Genomic DNA, 26,101 nt, shown 5'->3' with positions numbered 1-26,101 from the left:
TGAAACATTGGACAGTTTTATTATGAGATGTTTTATAGTTTTGTTGCTGAAGAAACACTGTCTGAAGGTTTGATCTTTAATATATAGTATTTTTTGTACAACATGATTTATTTCATCCAACATACAGCAGTGCAAATGGGTGGTAAGATGATTTATGATTTGTTTTGTTGGTTTTAGTTTTGTTATATTTTTCTTTGTGACAAGTTGTGATTAAATGGCTTCTCTGGTCTATTTCATAAATGATTACTTTGTTGGTTATAGTTAATTTGATTCAATTAATTTTAATTAAATTATTTATACACTTGAATATTTTTATTTTAATGATGGATTTTTTTAATGTCATTTAAACAAAAAGTCATATAATTCAGGACAATATGATCTCAAAATTAAAAAGCCATAACTAATTTTACATTTTTACTATTCTTTTTTTTTTTGGTTTTTTTTCAAGACAGGGTTTCTCTGTGTAGCCCTGGCTGTCCTGGAACTCACTCTGTAGACCAGGCTGGCCTCGAACTCAGAAATCCGCCTGCCTCTGCCTCCCAAGTGCTGAGATTAAAGGTGTGCGCCACCACCGCCCGGCCATTTTTACCATTCTAACACTAGAATCTTTTCTTTCCTCATTCTCATAATCTATGACGAAGGAATTTGCATGATACACAGAGTATAGTTTAGGAAATAGCAAGTATTTATCACAGATTAAAGTTGAGCACATTCTCAATGGAATAAAAGTAGATAGTGGCCAAAGGGATCATTTAATAGTTTAACCTGTTGCTAAAGTAAGAGTGAACAATGGACAAAGGGCATTGTGCAACCTATGTTTTAGGCCAAATTTTTACTATTTCTAGAACAGATAGCTTTTCTGAGTTGTAGGACCTCGAAGGGCTGCTGTGCCATGGCTGAGACTTTCCGTGTGCTGCTGTGTACTAAGTGACATTCTGCGGTTCCTCTGGGATCAAAACATCCTGACTAAGGCATGGTGCCCCAGGAAGGGAATTTACACTGGACATCCTATTTCCCCCGCCCCATTAAGTTCCTGCTTTTTCCTGAGTTTGTGTTTTTCCTTCCCTGGCTTGTTGTATATATTGAACCTGCCCAGTAAAGGCATTGGCATTCTCTCACAACAGATGACCTCACAACAGGCAGAGTTTGCTTCTGTGTCGTTAATCCCCCAGACCTACGCCGAGCTCAGTACCGTGGGCAGCGCCAGAGCTGTCCCTGAGGGGCCTTTCCTGTTCAGGATATTGGCCGATCGATCTGTTTGGATTGACTGTTGGAGAAAGGGACTTTGAGCTCTTTTCGTTCCTTTTCAGGATGCCTGATAGATAGTAATCCACTAGATTTAGGGTTCCTGGAACAAGGTTTAGATAATTTTCTTTTAGTGCCATTCTGGGCAAGTCATTATGACACATCTCCATCTAGGGCCAGAGATACAACTAAAGTCTTACTCTTTTGACTAATAAATTAGTTTTAGACTTGGTTTTACAAGATGCTAATCAGGAAGGAGTCTAGCTGTAATGTCCTCCAGGCCTACTAATATCTAACTAGCTACTCAACAGTACCAGGTCGTCAGAACATTTTCATAGCTACGTGAGGTATTAAAGATGATAGATCTTGTTCTCAGGAAGTTCAGTAAAGTCTGATTAAAGTGCTGATGATTCACATACAAATTTAGAGACTTTTCTTGTTTTAAAGTGGTATTTTTATTTCTTCTTTTATATAATATTTACATTGGATAATAATGCTGGCTTATCTTCTGGTCCTCTGTGAGTGGAACACATTTGGCCTTTCTATTTTTCTTAAAATCTGTCTATCTTTAAAGCTAAGGAGTGTTTCTTGTACATAACATACATTGATTTTGTTTCTTGATCCATTCAGGCAGCTTTTGATTGCAGAATTAAGGCTATTAATATTTAAAGTTAGTATTGAAATGTTTGTGTTGGTTCCCATCATTGTGGTGTTGATTTTTGGGTTTGTTTGTGTTCTCAGTGGCACTTTTTGTTTTAGAAATGACAGTATCCCACCTTTGTACAGGCTCTCTGGGCATCCCACCTTTCTACAGTCTCTCTGCTTTGCTCATTCCTTTCTTCAGCCTGAAATACAGCTTCTTGTAATTCCTTTAAGTTTGGTTTGTTGGATATAAATTTGTTTAAGCTGTTTATGTCATGGAAAGCTTTTATTTCTTCAACTATGGCATGCCGTTTGTTGGATAGTACTCTAGGTTGTCTGTCATAGTCTTTTATAATGCATTGCTTCAGGCTGCTATGGCTTTTCTAGGTTCTCTTGGGAAATCAACTGTTATGCTGATGGATATTCCTTTATATGTGGCTTATAGTTTTTCTTATGAAGCTTTTGACATACTTTCTTTTTTCTGTATACTTAGTGTTTTAACCATGATATTCTGAGAGATGTTTTTTTCTGGTGTTGTCTATTTGGTGTTCTGTGTGCTTCATGCATGAGTCTTTACTTAGTTTGGGTGAAGTTTTCTCCTATGATCGTACTGAACATCTGGCCTATGCCATCGATCTTGGATTCTTCTCCCTCATTTTTTCTTATAATTTGAAGGTTTGTTCTTTTTATGGTGTTATATGCACATTTTCTATGTGTTCTTTTAATATATATTTTTCAATTTTTTTCATATTCTTTACTTTTTTGAGCTAGATCCTTTATCTTTGAGTCCTGATATTCTAACTCCTGCTTGATTCATTCTGCTTATAAGGCTTTCCTTGGTTTTTCTAAATGAGTTATGGGTTTTCCCATTTCATCTTCATTTCAGCTTGAGTTTTTTTCAATGTTGCTATTTATTCATTGGATTGTGTTCTAAAACACAGTAGTAATTGTAATCTGTCAGCCTTATGTTTGTGTTTTCTTCTGCATTACTGCAGCATTTATTTTCTAGGTTTCTTCTCTTTAATTTCATTGAACTGTTTTGTTGTGTCTTCTAATACTCAAGGCAGTCTCTTAACTTTAACTCTTTGTAAAAGAAAAATCAGATCACATACTTCTAACATACAATGGCACAGAATATATATTAGCATCCCAAAAGGGAGAAAAGGGGCATAGTAAAGAAACACTGGACCAAAACACTACTGAAACCCAGCCAAGCAAGCTACAGATTCTGCATCTCTGTCTAATGTCCAAAGGCTTAGCTGACTTTTCACTCCTTCATTGACTGCAACAGAGTTCTCCCTCTAGAGTTGTATCCACTTCCTGTATTCAGCTCTCCATGTCAGGTACCCACTGCTAGAATATAATGAGATGAACATGTGGGTTTTTTCTCTTTCAGTTTGTTTATGTGTTGGATTACATTCACAGATTTTCATATGTTGAACCATCCCTGCATCTCTGAGATGAAGCCTACTTGATCATGGTGGATAGTAATTTTGATGTGTTCTTGAATTCAGTTTGCAAGTATTTTATTGAGTATTTTTGCATCAATGTTCATTGGAAATTGGTCTGAAATTCTCTTTCTTTGTTGAGTTTTGTGTAGTTTACGTATCAAGGTGACTATGGCCTCATAAAATGAATTTGGTAATGTTTCTTCTGTTTCTATTTTGTGGAATAATTTGAGGAGTATTGGTATTAGCTCTTCTTTGATAGCCTGGTAAAATCCTGCAGTAAAACCACCTGGCTATAGGCATTTTTTGGTTGAGAGACTAATAGCTGCTTCTATTTGCTTAGCGGTTATAGATCTGCTTAAATTGTGTATCTGCTCTTGATTTCACTTTGGTAAGTGGTATCAATCAAGAAAATTGTCCATGTCATTTAGATTTTACAATTTTGTGGAGTACAGGCTTTTGCAGACAATGATTCCTTAGATTTCCCACATAACAGTAGTGCCGATTATTATGTCCCCCCTTTCATTTTGAGTTTGTTAATTTGGATGTGTGATTCTCTCTCTGCCTTTTAGTTAGTTTGGCTAAGGGTTTGTCTATCTAATTGATTTTCTTAAGACCCATTTTTTTTTTGTTTCATTGATTCTTTGTATTGTTCTCTTTGTTTTTATTTTATTGATTTCAGACCTCAAGATTGGTTATTTCCTGCCCTCAACTGCTTTTGAGCATGCTTGTGTTTTTGTTCTAGAGCTTTCAGGTGTGCTGTTAAGTTGCTAATACAAGATCTCACTAATTTCTTTATGAAGGTCCAGACTTCCTTCTTAGCATTGCTTTCATTGTGTCCCGTAAGTATGGGTATATTATGCATTTATTTTCATTGAATTTTAGATTTCTTTATGTCTGTCTTGACCTGGTAGTCATTCAGTAGAGAGTTATTCAGTTTCCATGAATTTGTAGGCTTTCTGCTGTTTTTGTTATTAAAGTCCATCTTTAATCTTTGGTTGTCTGATAAGATATACATGGAGTTATTTTAGTCTTCTTGTATTTGTTGAGACTTGCTTTGTGATCAAGTATATGGTCAATTTTGGAGAAGGTTCCGTGAGAAGAAGGTATATACTTTTGTGTTTGGGTGAAATGCTCTGTAGATATCTGTAAGGTCCATTTGAGTCATAATGTTTGTTAGTTCCATTATTTCTATGTTTACTTTCTGTCTGGATGACCTTTCCATTGCTGAGAGTTGGGTGTTGAAGTCTCCCACTATTAATGTGTGTGGGTTGATGTGTGGGGAGCCGACAGAAGGCGGCTATCATCCTTGCAGCCATCTTGAGCCATATACCCTGACAAGAGACTTGTTTTCAACAGCCTATAACAGCTGAGCATACTCTGATAACATCTTGTTTTATATACCCAGGATTTTCCCTTGGGTGTGTGTGACTTAAAGGTGTGACTTAAAGGCATGGCTTGAGAAGTCAGACTTATAAAAGGTGAGAGGCAGACAGAAGAGAGACTGGAAACTTGGAACTTGGAGGCACCAGGGACTAGGAACTAGGGACTAGGAACTCGAGACTTGGGACTTGGACTAGGAACAAGAAACTTGGAAAGAGAGAAGAAGAGAGACTTGAGAATAAATGGGACTGAATCACACTCTGTCTGGTCTCCATTCTTCACATCTGCGCTCACTCTCTCTGTTGCTGAATCCTGACCCACCAACAGGAGCAGCAGTACGAGCTGGGACAATTTAGCCCTCAAAGCTTGGGTCAGTTCGGGCTCTAACATTTTTGGCCCCTAAGCTTTTGGCAGAGTGGTCCCTGACACTGATGTGTGATTTAAGCTTTAGTAACCTTTCTTTTACAAATGTTGGTGCCCTTGCATTTGAGTCAAATTTATCATAGAATTGAAATGTCCTTTTGATAGTTTTTCTTTTGATGTGTATGAAGTGTCTTTCACCATGTCTTTTGATTAATTTTGATTGAACATCTTTTTTGTTAGATATTAGAATGGGTATACCAGCTTGCTTCTTGGGTGCATTTGCTTGGAAAAATTTTTTCCAGTCTTTTTCTCTGATATAATCTCTTTTCTTTTTTATTGGGTAATTGAGTCCATTGATATTGAGAATTATTAATGACCAATTCGTGTTTATTCCTGTTATTTTGATGTTTGTCGTGGTACTGGTGGTATATGTGTGTCGTGTGTGTGTGTGTGTGTGTGTGTGTTTCTTTTTTTCTGGTATGAAATTATTTATTTCCTGTATTTTCTTGGGGATAGTTAACCTCCATGGGTTGGAAATTTCTTTCTAGTGTCTTCTGTAGGATTGGATTTTTGGATAGATATTGGTTTTTTTTTTTTTTTCCCTTTTCTTTTTTCTTTTCTTATTTTTATTTTTTTTATCTTTTTTATTGGATATTTTATTTATTTACAATACAGATGTCATCCCCTCAAGTCTGGTAGTATGTTTCTGCTGGTGCGTGCGTGTGTGTGTGTGTGTGTGTGTGTGTGTGTGTGAGACCTGTGACCTCTGGTGCTTTGGGTACCAAGGTTGGTTCTGAGGTCCTTAGAACCAGTGTGGCCTCTGGGAAAGCAGAGGTCTCCTGCAGTAGTTTTGGGACAGAATATGGAGCCCAGGTGATGAGGTGTAGTATAAGGCTGTTGGGTGTGCTATAATAAGAGGGAGTTGACAGGCATAGGGCTTAAGGTGGGTCTTACCTAGGGTTCCTGGTACTGTTGTCACCTCCAGGAAAGCAGCTAGAATTGTGAGCCTGGAAATGGAGCCCAGGGATGAGGTGCACTTCACTACTATTGCCTGTGCTGTGAGGAGAGTTGGCAGGCATTGGGCATAGGACAGGGTCCCTGGTACTATTGCGGCATCCAAGAAAGCAGACTGAGTTATTGTCCAGAAAATGAAGCTCATAACTCAGGAGTTAAAAATGCTTTAAGAGCAAATCATTTTCTAAAGGGTTTCTGCAAAGAGCTCTCAGTAGAACTCCTGGTTCTTGTCTTGGGTGAGGGAAGACAATGATAGAGAGTCTCAGAGTCATGCATTCTGGCCTTTCTACATGAGTTTCTATCATGTAGTTGAGAATGTCTTTGAACTCCTGACACTGCTGTGTTTGTCTTCCACATGCTGAGCCATCACATCTGGCTTCTGATTTCTATTTCTATATTTAAAAAGAGGTTGGTGACAGGCTGCTCCTGCTGTCCTGGTTCTGCCACATCATGCAGTACTCCCAAAGTGGGCATCTGACTCACTGGTTATATGCTCAACTACTCAATGAGGAAAAGAAAAAAAAAAATGAAAAATTGTAGAAAATTAGAAAGGTGGCATAAAAGTCCAGAAAAGTAATCACTTACTGTGGGATCACATAGAAGGAAATGATTTGAGAAGAAGCATAAGAAAAGGGTTACATTAGCTTGAGATAAAGAGAAGATTGAGGTTAGACTGGGTGTGAATGGGAACAGGGAGTGAGTGACTGGAGTAGCAGTGTGTCTTGTTGTCTTGTGTCTTTTCTTCTCTAACAGTAAAATGTGGACATATTATATCAGGCTGGTTAACCCATGATAAATTTCAACTTGTTTCTTGGCTTTTTCCATCCTAATTTTTGCAGCTTTTTTTTTTTCAGCATTTCAGTTTTCTGAAATAAATTATACTTTTTCTTGATATTGTTTATGTTGTCCATTTCAAAATACAGAGTGTTTGAAGAAGAAGATGTCTGTATAATTACAAAATAACTTCCTGAAGGTAAAAAGGAAGATACTAATGCTTTTCTTTGGGGGTGGGGTGGGGATTATTCCAGGCATAGCACTTTTGTACCTGCAGCTGTACCGGGTCACTGGTGACCAGACCTACCTTCTACGATCCCTGGATTACGTGAAGAGAACACTCCGAAATTTGAGTGGACGCAGAGTCACTTTCCTTTGTGGAGATGCTGGGCCCCTTGCTGTGGGAGCTGTGATATATCATAAACTCAAAAGTGAATGTGAGTCCCAGGAATGCATCACAAAGTGAGTTTTAAAAGTTGGAAATGTCTCCAAATGTTTTGTTGAAGAGTTACTCTGCAAAGATGGTCAACAATTAAATTGTTTTCTAAGATGCAATCACATATAGGTCTCTCTGAAAAGTGAAGTATGCTAGTTTAGTAGTGGGACCGTGTGTACTTTTTAATATATACGTGAGTATGTCTTAATTTCAGTGGGACTTTAATATTCATTTCTAAACAATTTTTGGTTGTCTTCAGTGCGTGAAAGTGAGTACATGAAAATAGTTTGAGAATAACTAATCCTGAGTTCAATCTTAGCTCTTAGTTGTGGTGATGAGGGGGATGATGGGCTGCGAAGGATTTTGCAGTGGGCAATTTATATTATTTTCAAACAAGCAGAAAGCAAGGTTCTGTCTTTGGAAATAGTAGAGTATCTGACATATGTGGACATTTGATGTTGAAAGATGGAGTTACTTAGTCTTGCCTACATAGTAACCACATCTCAGCTCCATTTTTATTTTATATCACTCTCTTCTAACACTAGATTTTAAAGTATGAACTCTGTTTTCACTATATGATTTAGAATAATAGGATGGTGGACATTTTGGGCTGAAAGAATCTTTCAAAGCTGGAGATTGAATTCAGGACCTCATACACTTTTAATGCTGACCTATATCTCTGTCCCATATATTTGTGTTCTTAAGTTATTATTTGAAGCAGGAATCAGTAGAGAGATTTTGATTGTTTTATGAACTTAAGGTTAATAAATGAGAGGTTTTTTGAAATTTTCTGGGATAATGCTATGTCTTGTTGGTTAGACTTCTACAGATGCATAGAACTATTGTCTCTCAAGAATCAGAGCTTCCTGATGAGCTGCTGTATGGACGGGCAGGATACCTGTATGCCTTACTGTACCTGAACACAGAGATTGGCCCCGGCACTGTTGGTGAGACAGCTATTAAAGAGGTATTGTGGGCCTACTGGACTTACTGATACTCAAAAATATCTGTTAGCGTGTTAACTCCCAGCCTCTGCTTCTAGGGGGGAGTAATTTTTTTAAGGCATCTCATAAAATGTTTTTTTAAGAAATAATTAATGTATGTTCTGAAAGATCTTTTTAAGGAAATTTATGATCTTAATCATATAGGTTATGTTTCATTAGAACTATACAGTTAAAAAAAATGACTGTGATTCAGTGTGCATACTCCTTCATTTTGTTCTCCTGATCTCTATATGTGCCCTTACCCACATAACTGAACATAACTTGGCACGCTTAGCCTGCTTGGAAAAGGAAAAGAAACAGCTTCCTTTGTCAGGGGTCTGTTTACAAGATGCCCACCTCTTGTTTGCTCGCGTCTCGTTCTAAAAACTTAGATGACTAGCTAAAAGGCCAGATGCCCGTGTAAAGTGAAGTGAGTCTTTGCCACATAGTTGTTCTAGACATTAGTCCATAAAACAGAAGACCACATAGCTCTTCCCGCATCAGCAGAGCTAGTGTATGTACCCTGTCTTGGGGATGTAATTGCTGTCGTTAGGAAAAATGTTCTAGCTCTGAAGCAAGTAAGACGTTTTGAATAGTTTTTAATAGGCAGACTATAGAATTTAGTCAACTTTTCATACTAAGAACTTCAATTCCATAGGTAGACTTCTTACATGTTTTTGTCCTCAGACATTATTTCCTGATTTCTCTCTGTCCGAATTTATTGAATAAAAGTAATTGTTAGATAATAGCTGCTTAAATTTTTTTATTTAATAATCTGTGTCCTCTCACACACTTTCAATTAGAGTAGATGAAGGTGCTTGTAACTTCTTTTGATTTTTGATGTCTCCTTGTCTCTATAGGTTGTCACTGCTATTATTGAGTCAGGAAAGAGTCTATCAAGGGAAGAAAGGAAAACTGAGCGCTGCCCCCTGTTATATCAATGGCACAGGAAACAATATGTTGGAGCAGCCCATGGTATGGCTGGCATCTACTACATGTTAATGCAGGTATGTGACAATTGTCTGGGATAATAAATATAATGACCATATTACAATATATTAGACCAATATGAATGGGGGATTAAATTCCTCATAGAGATCAAATAGGATGAATTAAAGGTTCTTATTATGACTCACAGATAATTAACTTGGCTTTACAGCAGTTAATTGCTGAAGTACATTCTGTATATAGTTTGTACCAGAATAGTTGCTCATCACCCACAGCTTCCTTCTGTTCTCGCCCTGCTGATTGAAGTAGGAACTCCTTAATGGAGGTTGTGTGATTTACATGCTTAGGTTGGTTTTGTTCTGTAAGAGACATACAAATCATGTGACAATGTATCGATCAATATCTTTACCCTTTCATGGAAATTTTAATCAAGTTCAGACAAATGAGCAGCTTCAAAAGAGAAAAAAGAGACATACAAATCTTGTGAACTTTACTTCTTTGCTTTTAAGGTGAAATACACAGAAGCACTGTTTAATAACTGCTGTATTTAGAAACATGCCAGCTTTTACAGACGTAGCTAAGTGATGGAGCTGAGTTGCTCCCTTTACAGAGGTGGCTAACTGGTGTGATGAAGTTGGGGTGAGAGCTGTATGTACATATTCTCTGTACCATACCACATGTCTTATAGCCTCTATACCATGCCACATGTCCTGTGGTCATGCTGTCTCTTGGTTGTCATTTAGAAGCCTGTCAGTATAGTCTATATGAAAATATTTCTATTTACATTTGAAAAATGAAAGTCCATGTTTTCATTGGCCCCACAAAAACAAAGTTTTCTTAAAAATCTTTTCAAAAAATAACAGAAAGAACAAGAACAGAAATTCTAATTCTTTGGAAAAAAACTTGGAGACAAATAGGAGCTCAAAATGAAAAGATGTAAACTAAAAATAAGTTTTAAAAAAAATGCCGTGGCCTAAGAGGACAGAAAACCACACAGAGACGCCCAAGGAGAAAGAGAGCAAGCTGTTTCTCCTGCACAGTTGCAGAACTGGGGGAATGTGAGTGACATGGACCACAATCCAGGCAGATATCTGAGTCAAGATGAAGCCAGTGTAGTAGAGGAAGGGGCCTCTTCAAACACCTCTAAGGAGCCTTTGGCTCTGTTAGACTCTTCCTTCTAGTCAATTCCTATTAACTGCAAAAGGAATTGGGACTTGAAAAAAAGAAATCATCTGTTTTGAGCAGAGAAAGCCAGGCATAGAAGAGAGCAAAGGGAGTGAAGTCTTCACAGCACATGGGATCACTGTGTTGGGTTATTGGCCTCAGGAACGTCCACCTCTCTCTCCCAGTGAGCAATACTACCCCAGAGATGAGGCAAAAATATCCTTTTGGAAACACTGATTTACTAATTTGTTGCTGTTGTTCCTGTGTCACTGTGCTCTTACTCTGGACTCGCCTCAATTCCCAAAGTCTTTGTGATCTATCACAAAATCTTTAGATAGACCAGACACATGCAGACTGTACTATACACACATTATATCAAGTTGTAAAAGGATAACAGAAAGAGGGACCATCTTCATTTTAGGTAGCTTTCATACTATTTCTAAAGTTCCTGGGACCAGCAGCTTCCCTGAAGGCCAATGCTACAATAGTTTTAGAAAATCAGAAAAATTAATGGTTTTCTTTTTTGTGTCTTTAAAGCCAGAAGCAAAAGTGGACCAAGACACTTTAATAGAAATGGTGAAACCCAGCATTGATTATGTACGCCACAAAAAATTCAGATCTGGAAATTATCCATCTTCACTAAGCAATGAAACAGATCGATTGGTCCACTGGTGCCATGGTGCTCCAGGAGTCATCCACATGCTCTTACAGGCGTACCAGGTCAGTGCTTCTCTACTGTATTACAGGCACTCCAGGACAATGCTCCTCTCTTATCCTGAGTATCTGGGTACAGTTTTTACCACCTAGCTTTCATGTTGCTTCTGGAAAGCCCATTCAATTAGACACTGAAAACTGGTTTTAAATTTTCATCTCTGTGTTAGTGTGAGTGTACAGGTGCCAAGTCATGCATATGGAGCTCGAGGGACAGCCTTCAGTGTTGGTCTCTGCCTTCCATCATGTTTGAGCAGGGTCTGTTGTCGTTTTGCTGCTGTGCATGCCAGGCTAGCTGCTCTGTGTGCTTCTGAGGATTTCCTTGTCTCTGTTTCCTTTCTCCAGATAGGAGTGCTGAGATTGCCAATGTGCATCATCACAGCCAGCTCACAGGATGCCAGGGATCTGAACTCAAGGATACATGCTTTAACTACTGAGCTATTTCCCCCCACACTTTCTACTTTTTATTTTAATTATTTATCTGTGCATTTGTGTGCATTGTGTGATCATGTATGGTTGTGTACATACACGTGTCCATGTATTGAGGGCCAGGGGTTAGCCTTGGACATGACTCCTCTGGAACCATTCATCTCACTTTTCTGGATTTCTCACTGCCCTGAGTAGGCTAGACTGGCTGGCCGCTGAGCTTTAAGGACCAGCATTTCTCCACCAGCACCAGGATTATAAGCATATGCCCATGAATCTGAATTGTTTATTTAAATTAGAGAGAGATTATAAAATAATATAATTTTACCCCTGCCTTTTCTTTCCTCTAACCCTTTCAGTGTGTCCCCAGCTTTCTTTCAAATTTATGGCATCTTTTTCTGTAATTGTTGATATACATACGTGTGTGTGTGTGTGTGTGTATGTATACTGTCTGTCCACTACTTATTCATATTCCCCAGTATATAAATAACAATGTTGTGTTCAGTCTACATGAAACTACTTGTATATGTGTTTTGGGCCTGACCATTTTATATGGGATAAGAAACCTAAGTGTTCTTCTCTGGGGAAGACTGTTTCTGCTAGTATCAGCATTTCTTAATTTAAAATCAGGAGCAAGGCTGGGCATGGTGGTGAGCTCCTTTACTCTCAGTCCTTGGGTGGCAGAGGTCAGTGGATCTCTGTGAACTTAAGGCCATCCTGGTCTACGTAGTAAGTTCCAGGTTAGCCAGGGTAACATAGAAAGAAAATCTGTCTCAAAACAAACAAACAGATAAACAAACCATTAAAAACACAAAACAAAAATGAATAAAATCAGGACTGAGACAGAGCTGTCCACTGTCCCACTTATTCTCAATATAGTGTTAGACTCGCTGTAAAGCAGAACGACAAGAAAAAGCAAGTCAAGGATCACAAGTCAGAAAAGAAGTCAAGCTATCTCTTTGTAGATCACACGATCTTATACATAAAAGATCCTAAAGATCCCACTAGAAAACTTCCATAAGTGATCAACTCATTGAACCAAGTAGTAAGATACAAAATCACCTTGCAAAAATTAGAAGCCTTTCTATAATAGCAACAAAAGACACATTAAAAAAGAGATCATGGAAATGATACCATTTACAATAGCCTGAAAAAAAGAAAAGAAAAAGTAGAAATAAACCTAACTAAGGAGGTAAAATGAAAACTTAATGTCTGAAGAGAGATTCAGGAAGACATCAGAAGATGAAAAGACCTCTTATACCCACAGGTTGTTAGAATAAATACTGTGAAAATGACCATCATACCAAAACCAATGTACTAGGAAACAAGTGTATATATAGATGAATGTTTAGGAGGACAGACAAACAAACAGAACGCTACACTAGTGTGTAGATAGATAGTCTAGTATATATCGTAGAGGCTCGTGCCCCCGCAAGGGCTTTCTGAAACTGTAGGAAGATTCAGCAGCTTCTTAGAAGCCTTGGCTGCAGCATTGTTTCCTAGTGTTCTTCATTGATCAACAACATCTGGATTTCTTTTTGCCTCACTTACTCTTGTTTATTGTAGAGCTCCATAATGGTCTTTAATAATAATCATACCACAGATTCAATATTATGCTGGCTTCAAATTACCTCTGTCAAAGAAACTGTCCACTATTTATAGACTCAGCCTAAGGAAAGTTGTTAAGATACAGGTAGAAAGTATCGAGCTTCATCAAAGTAATATGAATGGCCAGTTAACTAGGAAAAACCAAGTGTATACGTATTTCCTAGTGTATAGATGAATAGGTAGATAGAGAGATAACAGATGGATGGATGTTAGATGATATATAATTAAATAGATGATAGATAGACAGACAGTATCAAGTCCAGCCTGGTTGTGTAAGTGGAGGTGTGACACAGTTCCTGCCCCTGGCGCGTCACCAGGCTGTTGATCCCCAGGTGTGCTGATGACTGCTGTTGCCCAGTAGCTTCATCTGCGGTCTCTTCTATTTGACTTTGAGTCTCTCCTTCTGGGGAATACACTTCCCCCATTTACTCAGAGCTAATCACTCCATAATAAACGAAACAGATGCAGGTCTCAAGAATGAGAAATGGAAGTGGTCATGAGACTGTGCAGGATGAGGAACAGGCCTTCCCCTTGCCCAGGGGCCAGGGGGAGGATCTAGACAGCATAACCACAGAGGCCATAAAAGCCTACATGGTCCTGTGTAGAAATTGCTCATTGCAAGACTTGGCCTTGAACTTGGAATTATATGAACAGATACATGTACCCTCTGGTCCGATGACTGCAGAATTAATTAACCAGGGTGAATTTGGGGACACCAAGGATAGAGAGTTAAAGTGGTCTCAAGAAGAAAAGGCATGGATAGGAAAAGAAGGAAGAATCTATAAAAAAACAAGCAAATGATAGATAGTTTTATCTTACAGGAGGAAGGCTTGTATATGATCTAGAAACAAATAGTATTAGAAGGAGAGTATGGTTTAATGGAAAAGGATGGTGGTCTAGTGAGTTAATGTTTATAGGGAAGTTGTCAGTTTTGGACATGAGGCCATGGAGTTGCTAAGGAAACAAAGATTAGAGAATTAAAAGATGATGTACAAACATTGAAAAGTCAGTACCTCGTTCTAGCTACTTGAAGGACTGAAGATGACCATGCCCTAGAGAGAGATCAGAGAGAGCTAGCTGCTTTACTTGCATAAATCTTAAAACTTTGTAAGAAATAATTTCAACCTAGTAGTCTGTCACCTTTCTGTTCTTATGTGAAAACAGTCCCTAAAGACTGTTGTCTGCTGTACCAGGAAACCACAGGAGCTGTGCCCAGCTACCCATGAAGAACAAGCTGTGTAAAAACTATAAGGAAATGTGGTTTTACTTTGTGTTTCGTTTTTGTTTTATGAAAGTCAGGGTTGAGACTAATGATCTAACTATATACATTATTATATTATATGATATAATATATTATATCATATAATATTACATATTATATTATACTAACTTATATACATTCAACAGTGACTCAGAGTCAGTAGTTGATGCAAGTTGTCAGTTCAAGTGCTCTCTCTTTGCCCAAGAATTCTCATCTTTCTACCTTCTTCTCCTTTTTTCCCTTTTTCAACTAGAGAGCCTGAACCCAGGCTTTATTTACTAAAGCCACACCTTCAAGGCTTTGACCATTTTGTGTAACTTGGTCTTTCTTGTAGCTTTTAATATCTATTCTTCTCTAAATTTAGTGTTTTGACTGTTATATGACATGGGGAGTTTCTTTTATGGTTCTGTCTATTTGGTGTTTCATATTTTTCTTTGACCCTCTTCACTATATTTTCATGCCGTACATTGTTTTGCTATTCCACTCACAGTTTTCACAGTCTTTATTCTAATATTTGTTCATACCCTTGAGTTCCTTGTTCATATGCATTATTGCTGTTTTTAGATCATTGTTTTGTGTATCACCTGAGTTGCTTTTGTTCAGGTTACATCACTATGGGAGTACTGCTTTTATGGTGGTAATCTACTCTCTTGGTTCTTTATGTGACTTATACTATTGAAGTGGGACCTTGACATCTGGAGTTAGGCTGTTGGTAGTATTTCTTGGAGTGGAAATTCAACTGTACCTCTCCTTTGTTGACTGGGTGTTTGGATCTCTGTTTCCAGCGACCCAATCTTGCCAGATTGTTTTTAGCTGACTGGGGTTTAGGGTTCAGTCTGGGAGCAATGCAGTGTTGATGTTCAAATCATGTATCAGAAGTTTCTAAGCCCAGTAGCAGATCTTCTAGTTATAAATCTCTTAACTCTAGGTGAAAATCTTTAGTAGTCTGGGGAAGCTACTCTCAGTTCTCAGAGAACAATGGTGCATGAAGTAGGCAGTGAGTCTTGGGTCTGTATATGGAAACGGAGCTCTGACAATGGGCAGAAGTGACGCTGAAGGACAAGTGGCTCTCGGGGGTCATTATGGGATTCTAGGGTAATTACCTGGAGAGTGAAGGCACACAACAGGACTGAGGCCGTTGAGCCTGTTGCAGGGAGTAGGTACATTTGATGGTGAGTGTCTTGGGTCCTTACCAAAAGATGGGTGACCGGATGATAAACTGTGGGGATAGGAGTTCGCAGCACAAGTCTAAGGTCCCTCACCTGCCAGGATGAGTTGAGTTGGTTGTTCTCTTGAACTTTGTGAGGTCACAAATTTACCTTCTTTATTACACTTTGTAAATGTTTCCCAATAAGGCTTTTTTATTTGAGTTTCTTTTTCTTTTCTGTAATCTGAATAATTTCTACGTATCTAGCTTTATATCCACCAGTGATTTATTTTGTCATGTCTGTGTTGCTCTTAGCCAGACTACTTAGTAAATTTCATATTTCCCATTGACATTTCTCTGGGTGTAGAGAGAGAATTTATGTTATTGATCTACACCTTAATCTACATCATGCCACATTGCTGAATTTGTTTATAGAAACTTTCTAGTAAGACTTTTGGAATTTTTAATGTATATATCCTGTCAAGTAGGGATAGTTTGACTTGTTTTTGTGTTTGTATCCATTTAATTTCACTATCATGTATTCTAGCTAGTGCATGGAGCACAATACTGAAAGTCAGTGGGGTTAGTGGGCTTCCCTGTCTTGTTCCTGACTTCAAGGAGATTGTTTCAGGCTTTTCTCCATTTAGGATGATATTGGCTTGAGATTTTCATATGTAGCGTTTATTACATTGAGGTTTGTTTCCTCTAGCCCTATGTTATTTTGGACTTTTGTCATGGAGTCATGTTGAATTGTATCTAAGGCCTTTTCTATTTTGAGATGATATGTGATCTTTTTTGTTTAAGTCAATTTATGTTGTCTTTAACATTTATTGACTTGTGTATGTTGAACCATTTGGATTTCAAGGATAAAGCCAACTTGGTCATGGTGGATAGATAATCTTTTTTTATGTATGTCTGTATTGCAAATGTTTTGTTTATTTTGATGTCTTCTTTAAACTGCTTTAATTTTTTTTTGAAAAAAATCTATTATTGTTCCTTTAAATCTGTGTCCTGTGGCTCATCTTGGAATTTCTCTTTGGCAAACATTTCTACAGTACTAGTAGGTTTTGGAGAGAAGATATTGGAGTGACCTTTTGTATTGCTCATAATTTTTCCAATGAGATCTAGGCGTGGGAACCACTCTTGTTAGTTCTGTGTCTGATATGGACAGAGCAGGTTGGAGCAGAAGAGAAGATGTAGGAGTGGGATTGTGCTTGAAGGTTGAAATGAGTTAGGCGGAATGAAGTCTGGTGAACAGGGTGGACTGCTCTGGTTTTCAGGATATGAGTTCTAGTCCAAGCCTTGAGTATAGGGTAGATCTGGCTGGATAGAGAGGTTGCATGTGTTGTGCCAAAGGCTTGTGGGTTCAGGGATAGGTAGGGCAGGTCTTGGTGGAAGCTCAAAGGTTGGTTGCTACACAGGCACAGGTGGCTAGACTAGGTAGGCCTGGACACTGGATGTGGCACCAGTGATAGGTCTTGCAGATAGGAGGATATGTGGAAAGGAGACTCACTAAGTTAGACTTGAAAGAGAAGGGCCGGGCTGGGTGGAGAGGTTCCTGTGTGTGTTTAACCCTAATGCCATATGAGTTTTCATAATGTGTAGTCTTCTAATCAATGGGGAAGTATTTTTCTGACTCTTATGCAAAACATTTCTCTAGGTTTTTAAGGAGGAAAAATACTTGAAAGAGGCCATGGAGTGCAGCGATGTGATTTGGCAGCGAGGTCTGCTCCGGAAAGGTTATGGAATCTGCCATGGAACCTCTGGAAATGGTTATTCTTTTTTGTCCCTTTATCACCTGACGCAGGATAAGAAGTATCTCTATCGAGCTTGTAAGGTGAGGATACCTCTATCCACACAGCTTCTGAACTTCCCAGAACAGAGTGTGAAAGTGCAACTCCTCTTCCATCTTTGAACCTACTCCTCCCAATCTGTGGGTTAATGTGTTTCTTCTGGCCCAGTCCTGTCCTTGGACCTCTGCGTCTCTCCACGAGGTAAAGGTAGCAGACATAAAGGCTGACCTGAAGAGCTCAGGTTCTAGAGTCATAATGCCGGTCAGAGTCACAGCACTGTGTATAAACAGTATTTGTTCAGTTGGCTTTTGAGAAAAGTCTGAGCTAGCACAGATGGGCTGTGGTTTGCTGTTGCCAAGGACAGTCATGAACATGAGCTGATGTGCTGTGCCACCTCCCAGGGTCTAGGGCCACAGACCTTTGACATCATACCTACCTTACATAAAAGCTTTATTGTCTTAAAGTACATTTATTCTTCATGCCTCGATTTCCTTATTTGAAAAAAAAAAAAAACAATGGGAGAAAATGATTATCTACCTAAGATGTTTTAAGAATTAATTGATATAACATTCAGGCAGTCTACAATTGTTCATAGTTAAATCCTTCATTGGTTTTCCATTAAACTGCATGGCAAAGCTAGCCTCCTGTCTGAGTTTCTGTAGTCCTGCTTCCTTGACCCTTTCCTATTTCCCACCTCCTTGTCTTATCCTACAGTACTTTCAGGCATACTTCACTAGATAGCACTTTTCTTCCCTCTCAGTAGAATGGAGGCTAAACTGTCATAACCTATTTCCTTCACCAAAAATGTACTTTCCCCCTGCAATTTGCATAGAAAATCTTTGCCATTCCAATGTTACCTTAACTATGACATTCTTCAGGGTCTTTAATACTGCCAGCCATTTATTGAATGTTTTGCTTATTGCTTGGCTCACACTGGTGACATATAAGTTCCATGATTGTACTTGTCCAAGGTTATTCCCCTATAGTATGTCCATCAGTAGCACATGGGCTCAAATTGGAACAATTTAATATGCTCAGAGTGTATTTTGATAAATGGTATGAAGCCAGACTTGGTAAATGTTTGCTTGTATTTTTATGACTATGTATGTTTTGCATGATATAGTTATATGCATATACTAAAATAATTGAGGAATATACCAAAATGCAGTGGCTTGTGACACATGAGACATTACTGCTAACATATTCTTAATGCCATTTTGACAGTGAACCCTCCTACCATTTATGAGGTGTTTTTTAAAAATTGGATATTTTATTTACTTACATTTCAAATGTTATCCTCTTTCCCATTTTCCCCTCTGCAACCCCCCTATCCCATTCCCTCTTACCCTGCTTCAATGAGGGTGCTCCCCCACCCACCCACCCACCCACTCCCACCTCAATGCCCTAGCATTCTTTTGCACTGGAGCATCAAGCCTTCACAGGACCAAGGGCCTCCCCTCCCATTGATGCCATAAGGCCCCTTCAGCTCTTTTAGTCCCTCCCCTAACTCCTCTATTGGAATCCCTGTGCTCAGTCTGATGGGTGGCTGCGAGCATCTGCATCTGTATTGGTCAGGCTCTGGCAGAGGCTCTCAGGAGACAGCTGTATCAGGCTCCTGTCAGCAAGCACTTCTTGGCATCCACAGTAGTGTCTGAGTTTGGTGTCTGCATGGGGGATGGAACCTCAGGTGGAACAGTCTCTGGATGCTTTTTCCTTCCGTCTCTGCTCCACTCTTTGTCCCTGTATTTCCTTTAGACAGGAGCAATTCTTGGTTAAAATTTTGGAGATGGGTGTGTGGCCTGTCGAGGGGGCCATGCCTAACCTCTGGATATGGTCTTGACAGGTTCTCCCTCTCCTTTGTTGGGTATTTCAGCTAATGTCACCCCCATAGGGTCCTGGGAGGCTCTTGCTTTCCTGTCATCTGGGTCTTTCTGGTTGCTACCCCCAGTTCCCCATCTCCCATTGCTACAACCTCTGTTCAATTTCCTGACCTTCTATGAGATGTTTTTATTGTTGTGGTTTTGTTTTGTCAAACCCAAATAGAACAGGCTTCCCCATTTTGGTATCCCTGTGAATGCATTTATTTGTAGGGTGCTGACACTCACAGAATGATCACAGGATGCTATAGAAGCATGTAAGAGGGCCCAAACAAGTCATTGGGAGGTCAGAAAATGGTGTTTAGGCTAAAACTGGAAGGCTGCCTGGAAGGTTTTCAAAGGAGGATGAGGACTATTATAGAGAGGAACCTGCCTGTCCAGTGGCCTGAAGTTGATACACTTAAGAGGATATAAAATTCATGGTTGCTAGATCAGGGGTCAGGGCAGAACAGGAGCCAGAGGCAAAGGTAAGCACAGTGTTAGATGGTTAACTGAATAGGCTGGGGAAGGGGCATACATTCCTTTTATAATAGCAATACAAAGCCACTGAATCAGGAAACATCTTAGTATGCCTCGGAGAGGGAGCATTTCAGGGCCGTGTCAAGAGTTGAAGTCAGACATGCACAGAGCAGTTCTCAACTTTGACTACACCTGAGCACCATTGTGACCCACTTGAGATCATTTAAGTAAAATTCACTCTTACCAGTGATTTTCAGGACTTCAAAGTGAATTTTAATAAGCAGCAAGACTGAATACCAGTTTGGAAAATGGAGGGTCCATGTGAAGACTCTTCTCTAGAAAAATCAATATAGATCTGGTGGGGAAGAATCAGGGAGAACTTGGGTTTCCACATCGGTGTTTGTTGAACCATTAGTGGAGAAGCAATGAGTCACACATCAAGGACATGTCTGTGGTATAAAAAGGACAGCATTAACTTATTTAGGGTGTAAAACCCATACAGCAGAGAGCTAAGGGCTGAAGTCTTTCCACAGTGGAGAATTGTTTGAGCAACAGCTTATAAGACAGTAGAGGTGAGGACACGAGGACAGAAGGATGCTGAGTATGTTCTCTATGAGTGACCTGGGCCAGGAGCCAAGACAGCTTCACAGCTCAGGATTTTTATTCAGATAGAACAGATGCTTGGAAGGCACAGGGTACTGGTGAGTTATTGTGCATTTCTTCTCCAGGTGTCCCTACAATGTTTTAAGGTAGATGTTACCTACAGAAAAGCAAACAGGCAAGGAAAGGTCTCTAGCTTGCATCCTTGTAGTGGGTTTTGGCCACACAGTACAGTTCAGAGCCCTGGAATCACTGCTGCCCAGACTGGCTTCTTTAATTATTTTTTCCAAGTCTTATTTTTAATGTTTTTAATTATGTGTATCTGTCTGTAGCAATATGCACATAAGTGCAAGTGCTCAGAGAGGCCAGAGGAGATAGTTTGTATCAAAACTGGCATTTCAGGTGTTTGTGAGCCACCTGGTGTGGGTGTCTAGAATCAAACTAGGGTCCTTTGGAGGGGCACATGTGCTCTTAACCACCAAGCCATATCTTGAGCCCTCTCTTCAAGTCTAAACACATTAAAGTGTCCTAGTCATTGCCTCTTAAGAAATTCTCTTCTTAAAAAGAAACATCTTTCTTTTTAGTTTGCAGAGTGGTGTCTAGATTACGGAGCACATGGATGCCGCATTCCTGACAGACCTTATTCCCTCTTTGAAGGTAGGAGTGTGAAAAAGAAAATAAAACTGTACATTTAAATACTTAGTCTAGTAAACTGGTCCCTGTGTTTTGAGGACCTGCATTAGGGCATTTGGTGTTGCTTCAGAACTAAAGCAAAATGATAGGAAGCCTATTGATCTTGCTAGATTTTGGTCCTGCAAGTATCTCCAAAAAAATTTTGAACTTCTGTGAAGTACATATACAGACAAAGCCTAGAAGGCTTACTGGATTTGGGGCGGGGGAGGGGTAATGTGTTTATTCTTCTGCATTTCCCTGTAATAGTGTGTGTGTGTTTACATATATATAGTATTCTATATGTTTATGGGAAACTTAAGTAGCTATTTAATACAATTAATTCTTTAAATTACATAAAGAATTACTAGTAACTAATATTAATGAAAAGTAGTAATTGGATATTAATAATTAGAAAAATAAGAGTGAATATTAAAGAGAGTTCAATACTTTTACTGATGGTAATAACAAGGCCATTAGTTAAAGTAACAATACTTAAGTCTGTCAAGGTTAATAAATATATAAGAATATACTATAATTAATATACTATTATAATTATAATTGAAGTCCTAGAGACAGAGATATCCTTTTTGTTTGTTTATTTCATTTTTTTGAGATAGAGTCTCTCCATGTAGTCCTGGCTGACCAGGAACTTGCTATGTAGATAAGGCTCGCCTCGGACTCTGCCTGCCTCTGCCTTCTAAGTGCTACAATTAAAGGTGTGCACCAATACATTTGGCCTTCCAAATATTGTGTGTGTGTGTGAGTGTGTGTGTGTGTGTGTGCGTGTGTGTGCGTGTGTGTGTGTATATGTGTACACACACTTGCATGTTTTGACTAACTTATAAAACCACAGTGCAAAGAATAGCATTAGGACAAATTGATAATAACTTTAGAACCACATCTTATAACTATATCCCAATGTAATTTCAGAAGGAATAAATTATTTATTTCAAATCAAGTAGATAGGTAATAGATTTTATCAGTGCGTTTTCTGTATAAGTTGGAGTTATAAAGAAAAATATTTCTCAGAATAAAAACTTTAGTTGTTTACACCACAAAAAAATATATGACAGACATGGTAGTCCTTGCCTGTAATTTATTACACTGGTAGCTAAAGCATTAGATCATGAGTATGAATCTGGCCTAGGTTCTGTATTGAAGCCCTGTCTCACATGAAATGCATTTATATCAGACAACAGGAGTTAATATCTGGACTTTAAAGTGGAGGCCACTGATGCTTATATATTCACCTTTAACAATGCAACTTTAATTGCCCATTGGGTCAAAAGTTTCCTTTTGAACTTCTATGGCTAGGAAGTCATCTGGTTGTTTGCCACGTGCCTCACCAATGCATGGCAGATGGAACTGGCAGTAACTACTAACCAAGTTCTTATGTAGGAGTCTAGCAGCTCTACTGAGAAGGAACACTGGTTGTATCTGATGTCCTCCTGGAGCACCCACTCTGTCAAGGACAGCATTCTGTGGGACTGGCACCTGCCTATGAAATCCACAAACGAGCTTTTCTGAGGCGTCTCTAAGTTTAAGAGGCGTTTGGGTCCTCTCAAAGGCATTAAGGGCCACTTTCTTTTCTAATAGGTTCTAATAGGTCTGGATTAGTTTATTCTTTAAGTTTCTAGAACCCTTTCTTCAAGTAAAAAGGTTGTAGGGAAGCCTGGGACCAACCCAAATTTTCTTTAGTAACAAAATAAGGAAACAGTCTCTGACTGTCATCTGACAAAGAGACAGTACTGACACTGTACTTAGCAAGAAGGGCAGACTACTGGCAGGCATAGCAGTCATAAAACAGATGTCAGCTGCAGGAGTCTAAGTAAAGAAGCGGGTCCCAGGATTCCATCCTGGTCAAGTTCTGAAACAGACGAAGCTTAGTTATGGCAGTTAGTTACTTCTAATGATGGATTGGAGATAGAGTGAACGGACACACGGACTCACGTGCTCGTGGATCCAGATTGTATTAGACGCGTTTGTTTTATACAGGTTGTACAGTTGACAAGATTCAAAAAACACTTATGATTTATGTATTTGTTTGTGTGTAAACTTTGTGGCAAAAGAAAAATTAAGCAAACTGAAACTGTGAGGGGAGATTTACTCTGACTGAGGTGGACACACAGACCTGGAGGCACAGGAGGTCAAGAAGCTCACACCCACAGTCCCCTCATGTTTCTGTCAGTCACTTCCAGAAGCTGTTGTTTAATCAGTACCCTACTTTTGGGGGTGGGGGGTTGACATAAATAAATTGCATTTAATTAAAATTATTTTCTTAGAAGCTAAAGAAGATAAATATTGGATGGAGATTATAAAAGCTGTGAGAGGAAAGTTTCATTTTTTGACATATAGTTGGCAACGTTCCTCAGGGCATTTGTTTGCTTTTTTGTTTTAAACCATGTATGCTGATTATGGTCCTCAAGTCCTCACACTAGTTAGATAAGCACTGTAATACTGAGCCACACCCAAGATCTATATCCTTAGATGCTGCAGTGTCATCTTAACATTCAAATGCAAGATAAGAATCCAAAAGCCATTTCTTAAAACACAGTGTAGTGCAGTAGAGGAGATAGCTCAGTACATAAATTACTTGTCATACGAGTGTTAGGATCTGAGTTTAAACCTCCAGAACCCAGGTGTGTAGTGTGTAGCTCAGGTGTATAATCTCAGTTTTAAAGAGGAATTGGGAAATGAGACAGACACTTGCCAGTCAGCTACACTGGTATGCATGCAGTAGAAAACAATGGAGACCCTGTCTCAAACAAAGTGGAAGGCAAGGACTGACTCCTGAAGTTGTCTGATGAGGTCTGTACTCACACTGTGGCATGTATATACCTGAATACACACACACACACACACACACACACACACACACACACACACACGTAACAAAAAAAAGGCATAATTGCCTGTTGGGTGCTATTTTTAATGATGTCATTTTAAGTTGATGATGGTACTTTTCCTTGCAGCCACTGGTAGTAGAAGAGATTAAATATCACTTTGTTTTATTCATTAACCTGTGTGGTTCCTAAAAGATGCACATTTTCCTTTGCAGGTATGGCTGGTGCTGTTCACTTTCTTTCTGACATCTTGGTACCAGAGACAGCACGATTTCCAGCATTTGAACTTGGCTTTTTGCAGAAGGATTAAAAAGGTGCATAAAGACAACTAACATACCCGTTGGACCAAAAGCCACCTGACTGATTAGTGCCTGACACAGAACCTCCTGTAAACCCTAAAAGAAGAAGACAGAAGGACTGAAACCTTCGCAAGCCCCCTTTGTTGCAAAGACCCCCCAATTAGAGCATGATCAATAGAAATCAGGTCATCAGCATTCTGTGACAGCGTGTCCCTTAAAGGTGTGAAACCTGAATCCTTCATCTCTAGGCTCCTTGTAGTATGCATGTTTCTTGGTGCTTGTCATAGGTGTAAATTGAATAACTAGAAAAGCTACACTCATTACATGAACTCCTAGCTGAGCACATGTGAATGTTAAAAGCGACAGGCACACATTTTTGTATATAGTATCTAAAACTAGGGTTTCATCTCTATCAACAAAGAAACGGTTGTGTGATATCTGTTGTGACCATCAGCTAGCAGATCTAGATATCCTGTGAGAATACTGTGTTAGCATTTTCCATGAGCATAAGTGAGAGATGGCTTTTCAAACAAGAATGAAAGTGGGCAAGTCAGTGTGCACTGCAGAGCTCAGAAAGGCACAGTTGACACCTCTTCCCTCTTTGTGTCTTGTGGTCAACATAATTAATAACTAAGCATTCGGAATTTTGAGACATTTACCCAGATACATATTATTAAAACATATACCTCCTTACTGTTTTCAAAATAGCTTATTACTATATAAAACAGAGTAGCTGTAATGCCAGAAAGATCTTTCCATTTCTCTTCAAAAATTTATTTCACATTTTGGTAAATTATAAATTTGAAATTAATACATTCCTTATTTTTCATCCAGTTTGGGGTGATAAAATAAGTTCTAAGATGAATTTATACATGTAAGGAACAAAGTATTTTAAACAAGACAATTATTATCTGGGTGATTTTTAAAATTATTTTTAAGGGCATTAATTTTGATTTGCATACTGTTAGAAATTTTGTCACATAAATTTCAGAATTTGGTTGTTGTTCAGGGTATGAGTGGGCTAGATTTTCTAAGCATGTTTTATTGTGTAAGAGAAATTAATGTATGTTTCTTGAAGAAAGCCTCTGGGGCTGTCTTGTAAACCTTTCTCTGCATCAGTGTGGAGCTTGCAGGGCCCTGATTTTAGCAAGGGCCCTCAGAGCAGCAGCAGTGGTGACTCTCCCCAGTGTGTTTTCTCATACTTGTTTGATAGATACTTCTATCTTTCTGACCAACATGCTGAGGGAAAAATAAATGCCCATAGAATAAATGGAGATGATTTTGTTTACAGATTTACTTTTAAGACAGGTGGATTGGTACCTTCCTGCTTACCCCTAGGTATCAGTACACGTACATTTCAGTGACGACATTGACTTCCTTTCTTGTATCCACGATATGTGCTGCTGTGTGTCCCATGAGGCTGCAGCCCCAATCCCACGAGGCTAAGGGGAAATGGCATGTGAACCAGGACTTAGGGGTCACATATGGCCATTTCAGAGTTATAAACGTTTAAAATCAAATTTAAGAACAATCTCACTTTTGTTTCTTAGGCTTGTATTCTGTCAACAACTGTATTTTCAATGTGTTGGAAAAGTTAGAATATGTACACACAAAATACCATTTTGGAATCTTAAGGGGAAAAACTAATGTTCACAAAAAGTGTTTGGGGTTCTTCGGTTTTGTTAATAAAAGACAGTTTTGTGGTGATGACTTATGGAATCTTCATATTTTCTCATTTCTTTCTCAGTTCAACAGTATTAAAGTGGGTAGTTCTGTGATTATCTTGATTGTTATCTCTTGGTCACCATTTAGCTTCTGTAGTTATGATCAAAACAATTTAAGCAGGTATTTGGCAATACCAGCAAGTTCTCTGAAAGCCCTTAGAATAGTGTTCTATGAACTCTTAATTAGTCAGAATTTGTCATATCACCTCCTCCCACCATAAAGAAGACTGGGGAAATTAATATATGTAACTTTTCCTGATGATGTAAAAGGCAAGACTAAG

At 38.8% G+C, this 26,101-nt stretch overlaps 1 protein-coding gene across 5 annotated transcripts in view; it reads left to right on the top strand.

The window, feature by feature from the left end:
• The window catches only part of Lancl2 (LanC like glutathione S-transferase 2), a 41,345-nt gene extending 15,535 nt beyond the window's left edge, over window positions 1-25,810 (top strand). For all 5 annotated transcript variants that reach the window (XM_034500584.2, XM_034500582.2, XM_034500583.2 and 2 more), the window contains exons 3-9: window positions 7,124-7,331; window positions 8,125-8,272; window positions 9,149-9,295; window positions 10,938-11,120; window positions 17,214-17,390; window positions 20,867-20,939; window positions 24,013-25,810. In XM_034500584.2, coding sequence (XP_034356475.1) covers window positions 7,124-7,331; window positions 8,125-8,272; window positions 9,149-9,295; window positions 10,938-11,120; window positions 17,214-17,390; window positions 20,867-20,939; window positions 24,013-24,107 — 1,031 coding nt within the window. In that variant the 3' untranslated portion in view covers window positions 24,108-25,810. The remainder of the gene's footprint in view (window positions 1-7,123; window positions 7,332-8,124; window positions 8,273-9,148; window positions 9,296-10,937; window positions 11,121-17,213; window positions 17,391-20,866; window positions 20,940-24,012) is intronic.
• Window positions 25,811-26,101: the final 291 nt, after the last annotated feature.

The sequence above is a fragment of the Arvicanthis niloticus genome, chromosome 4, assembly GCF_011762505.2.
Source record: "Arvicanthis niloticus isolate mArvNil1 chromosome 4, mArvNil1.pat.X, whole genome shotgun sequence".
Taxonomy (NCBI): Eukaryota; Metazoa; Chordata; class Mammalia; order Rodentia; family Muridae; genus Arvicanthis; species Arvicanthis niloticus.
The sequence above is the reverse complement of the archived record's forward strand: the minus strand, read 5'-3'. Positions and strand labels throughout refer to the sequence as shown.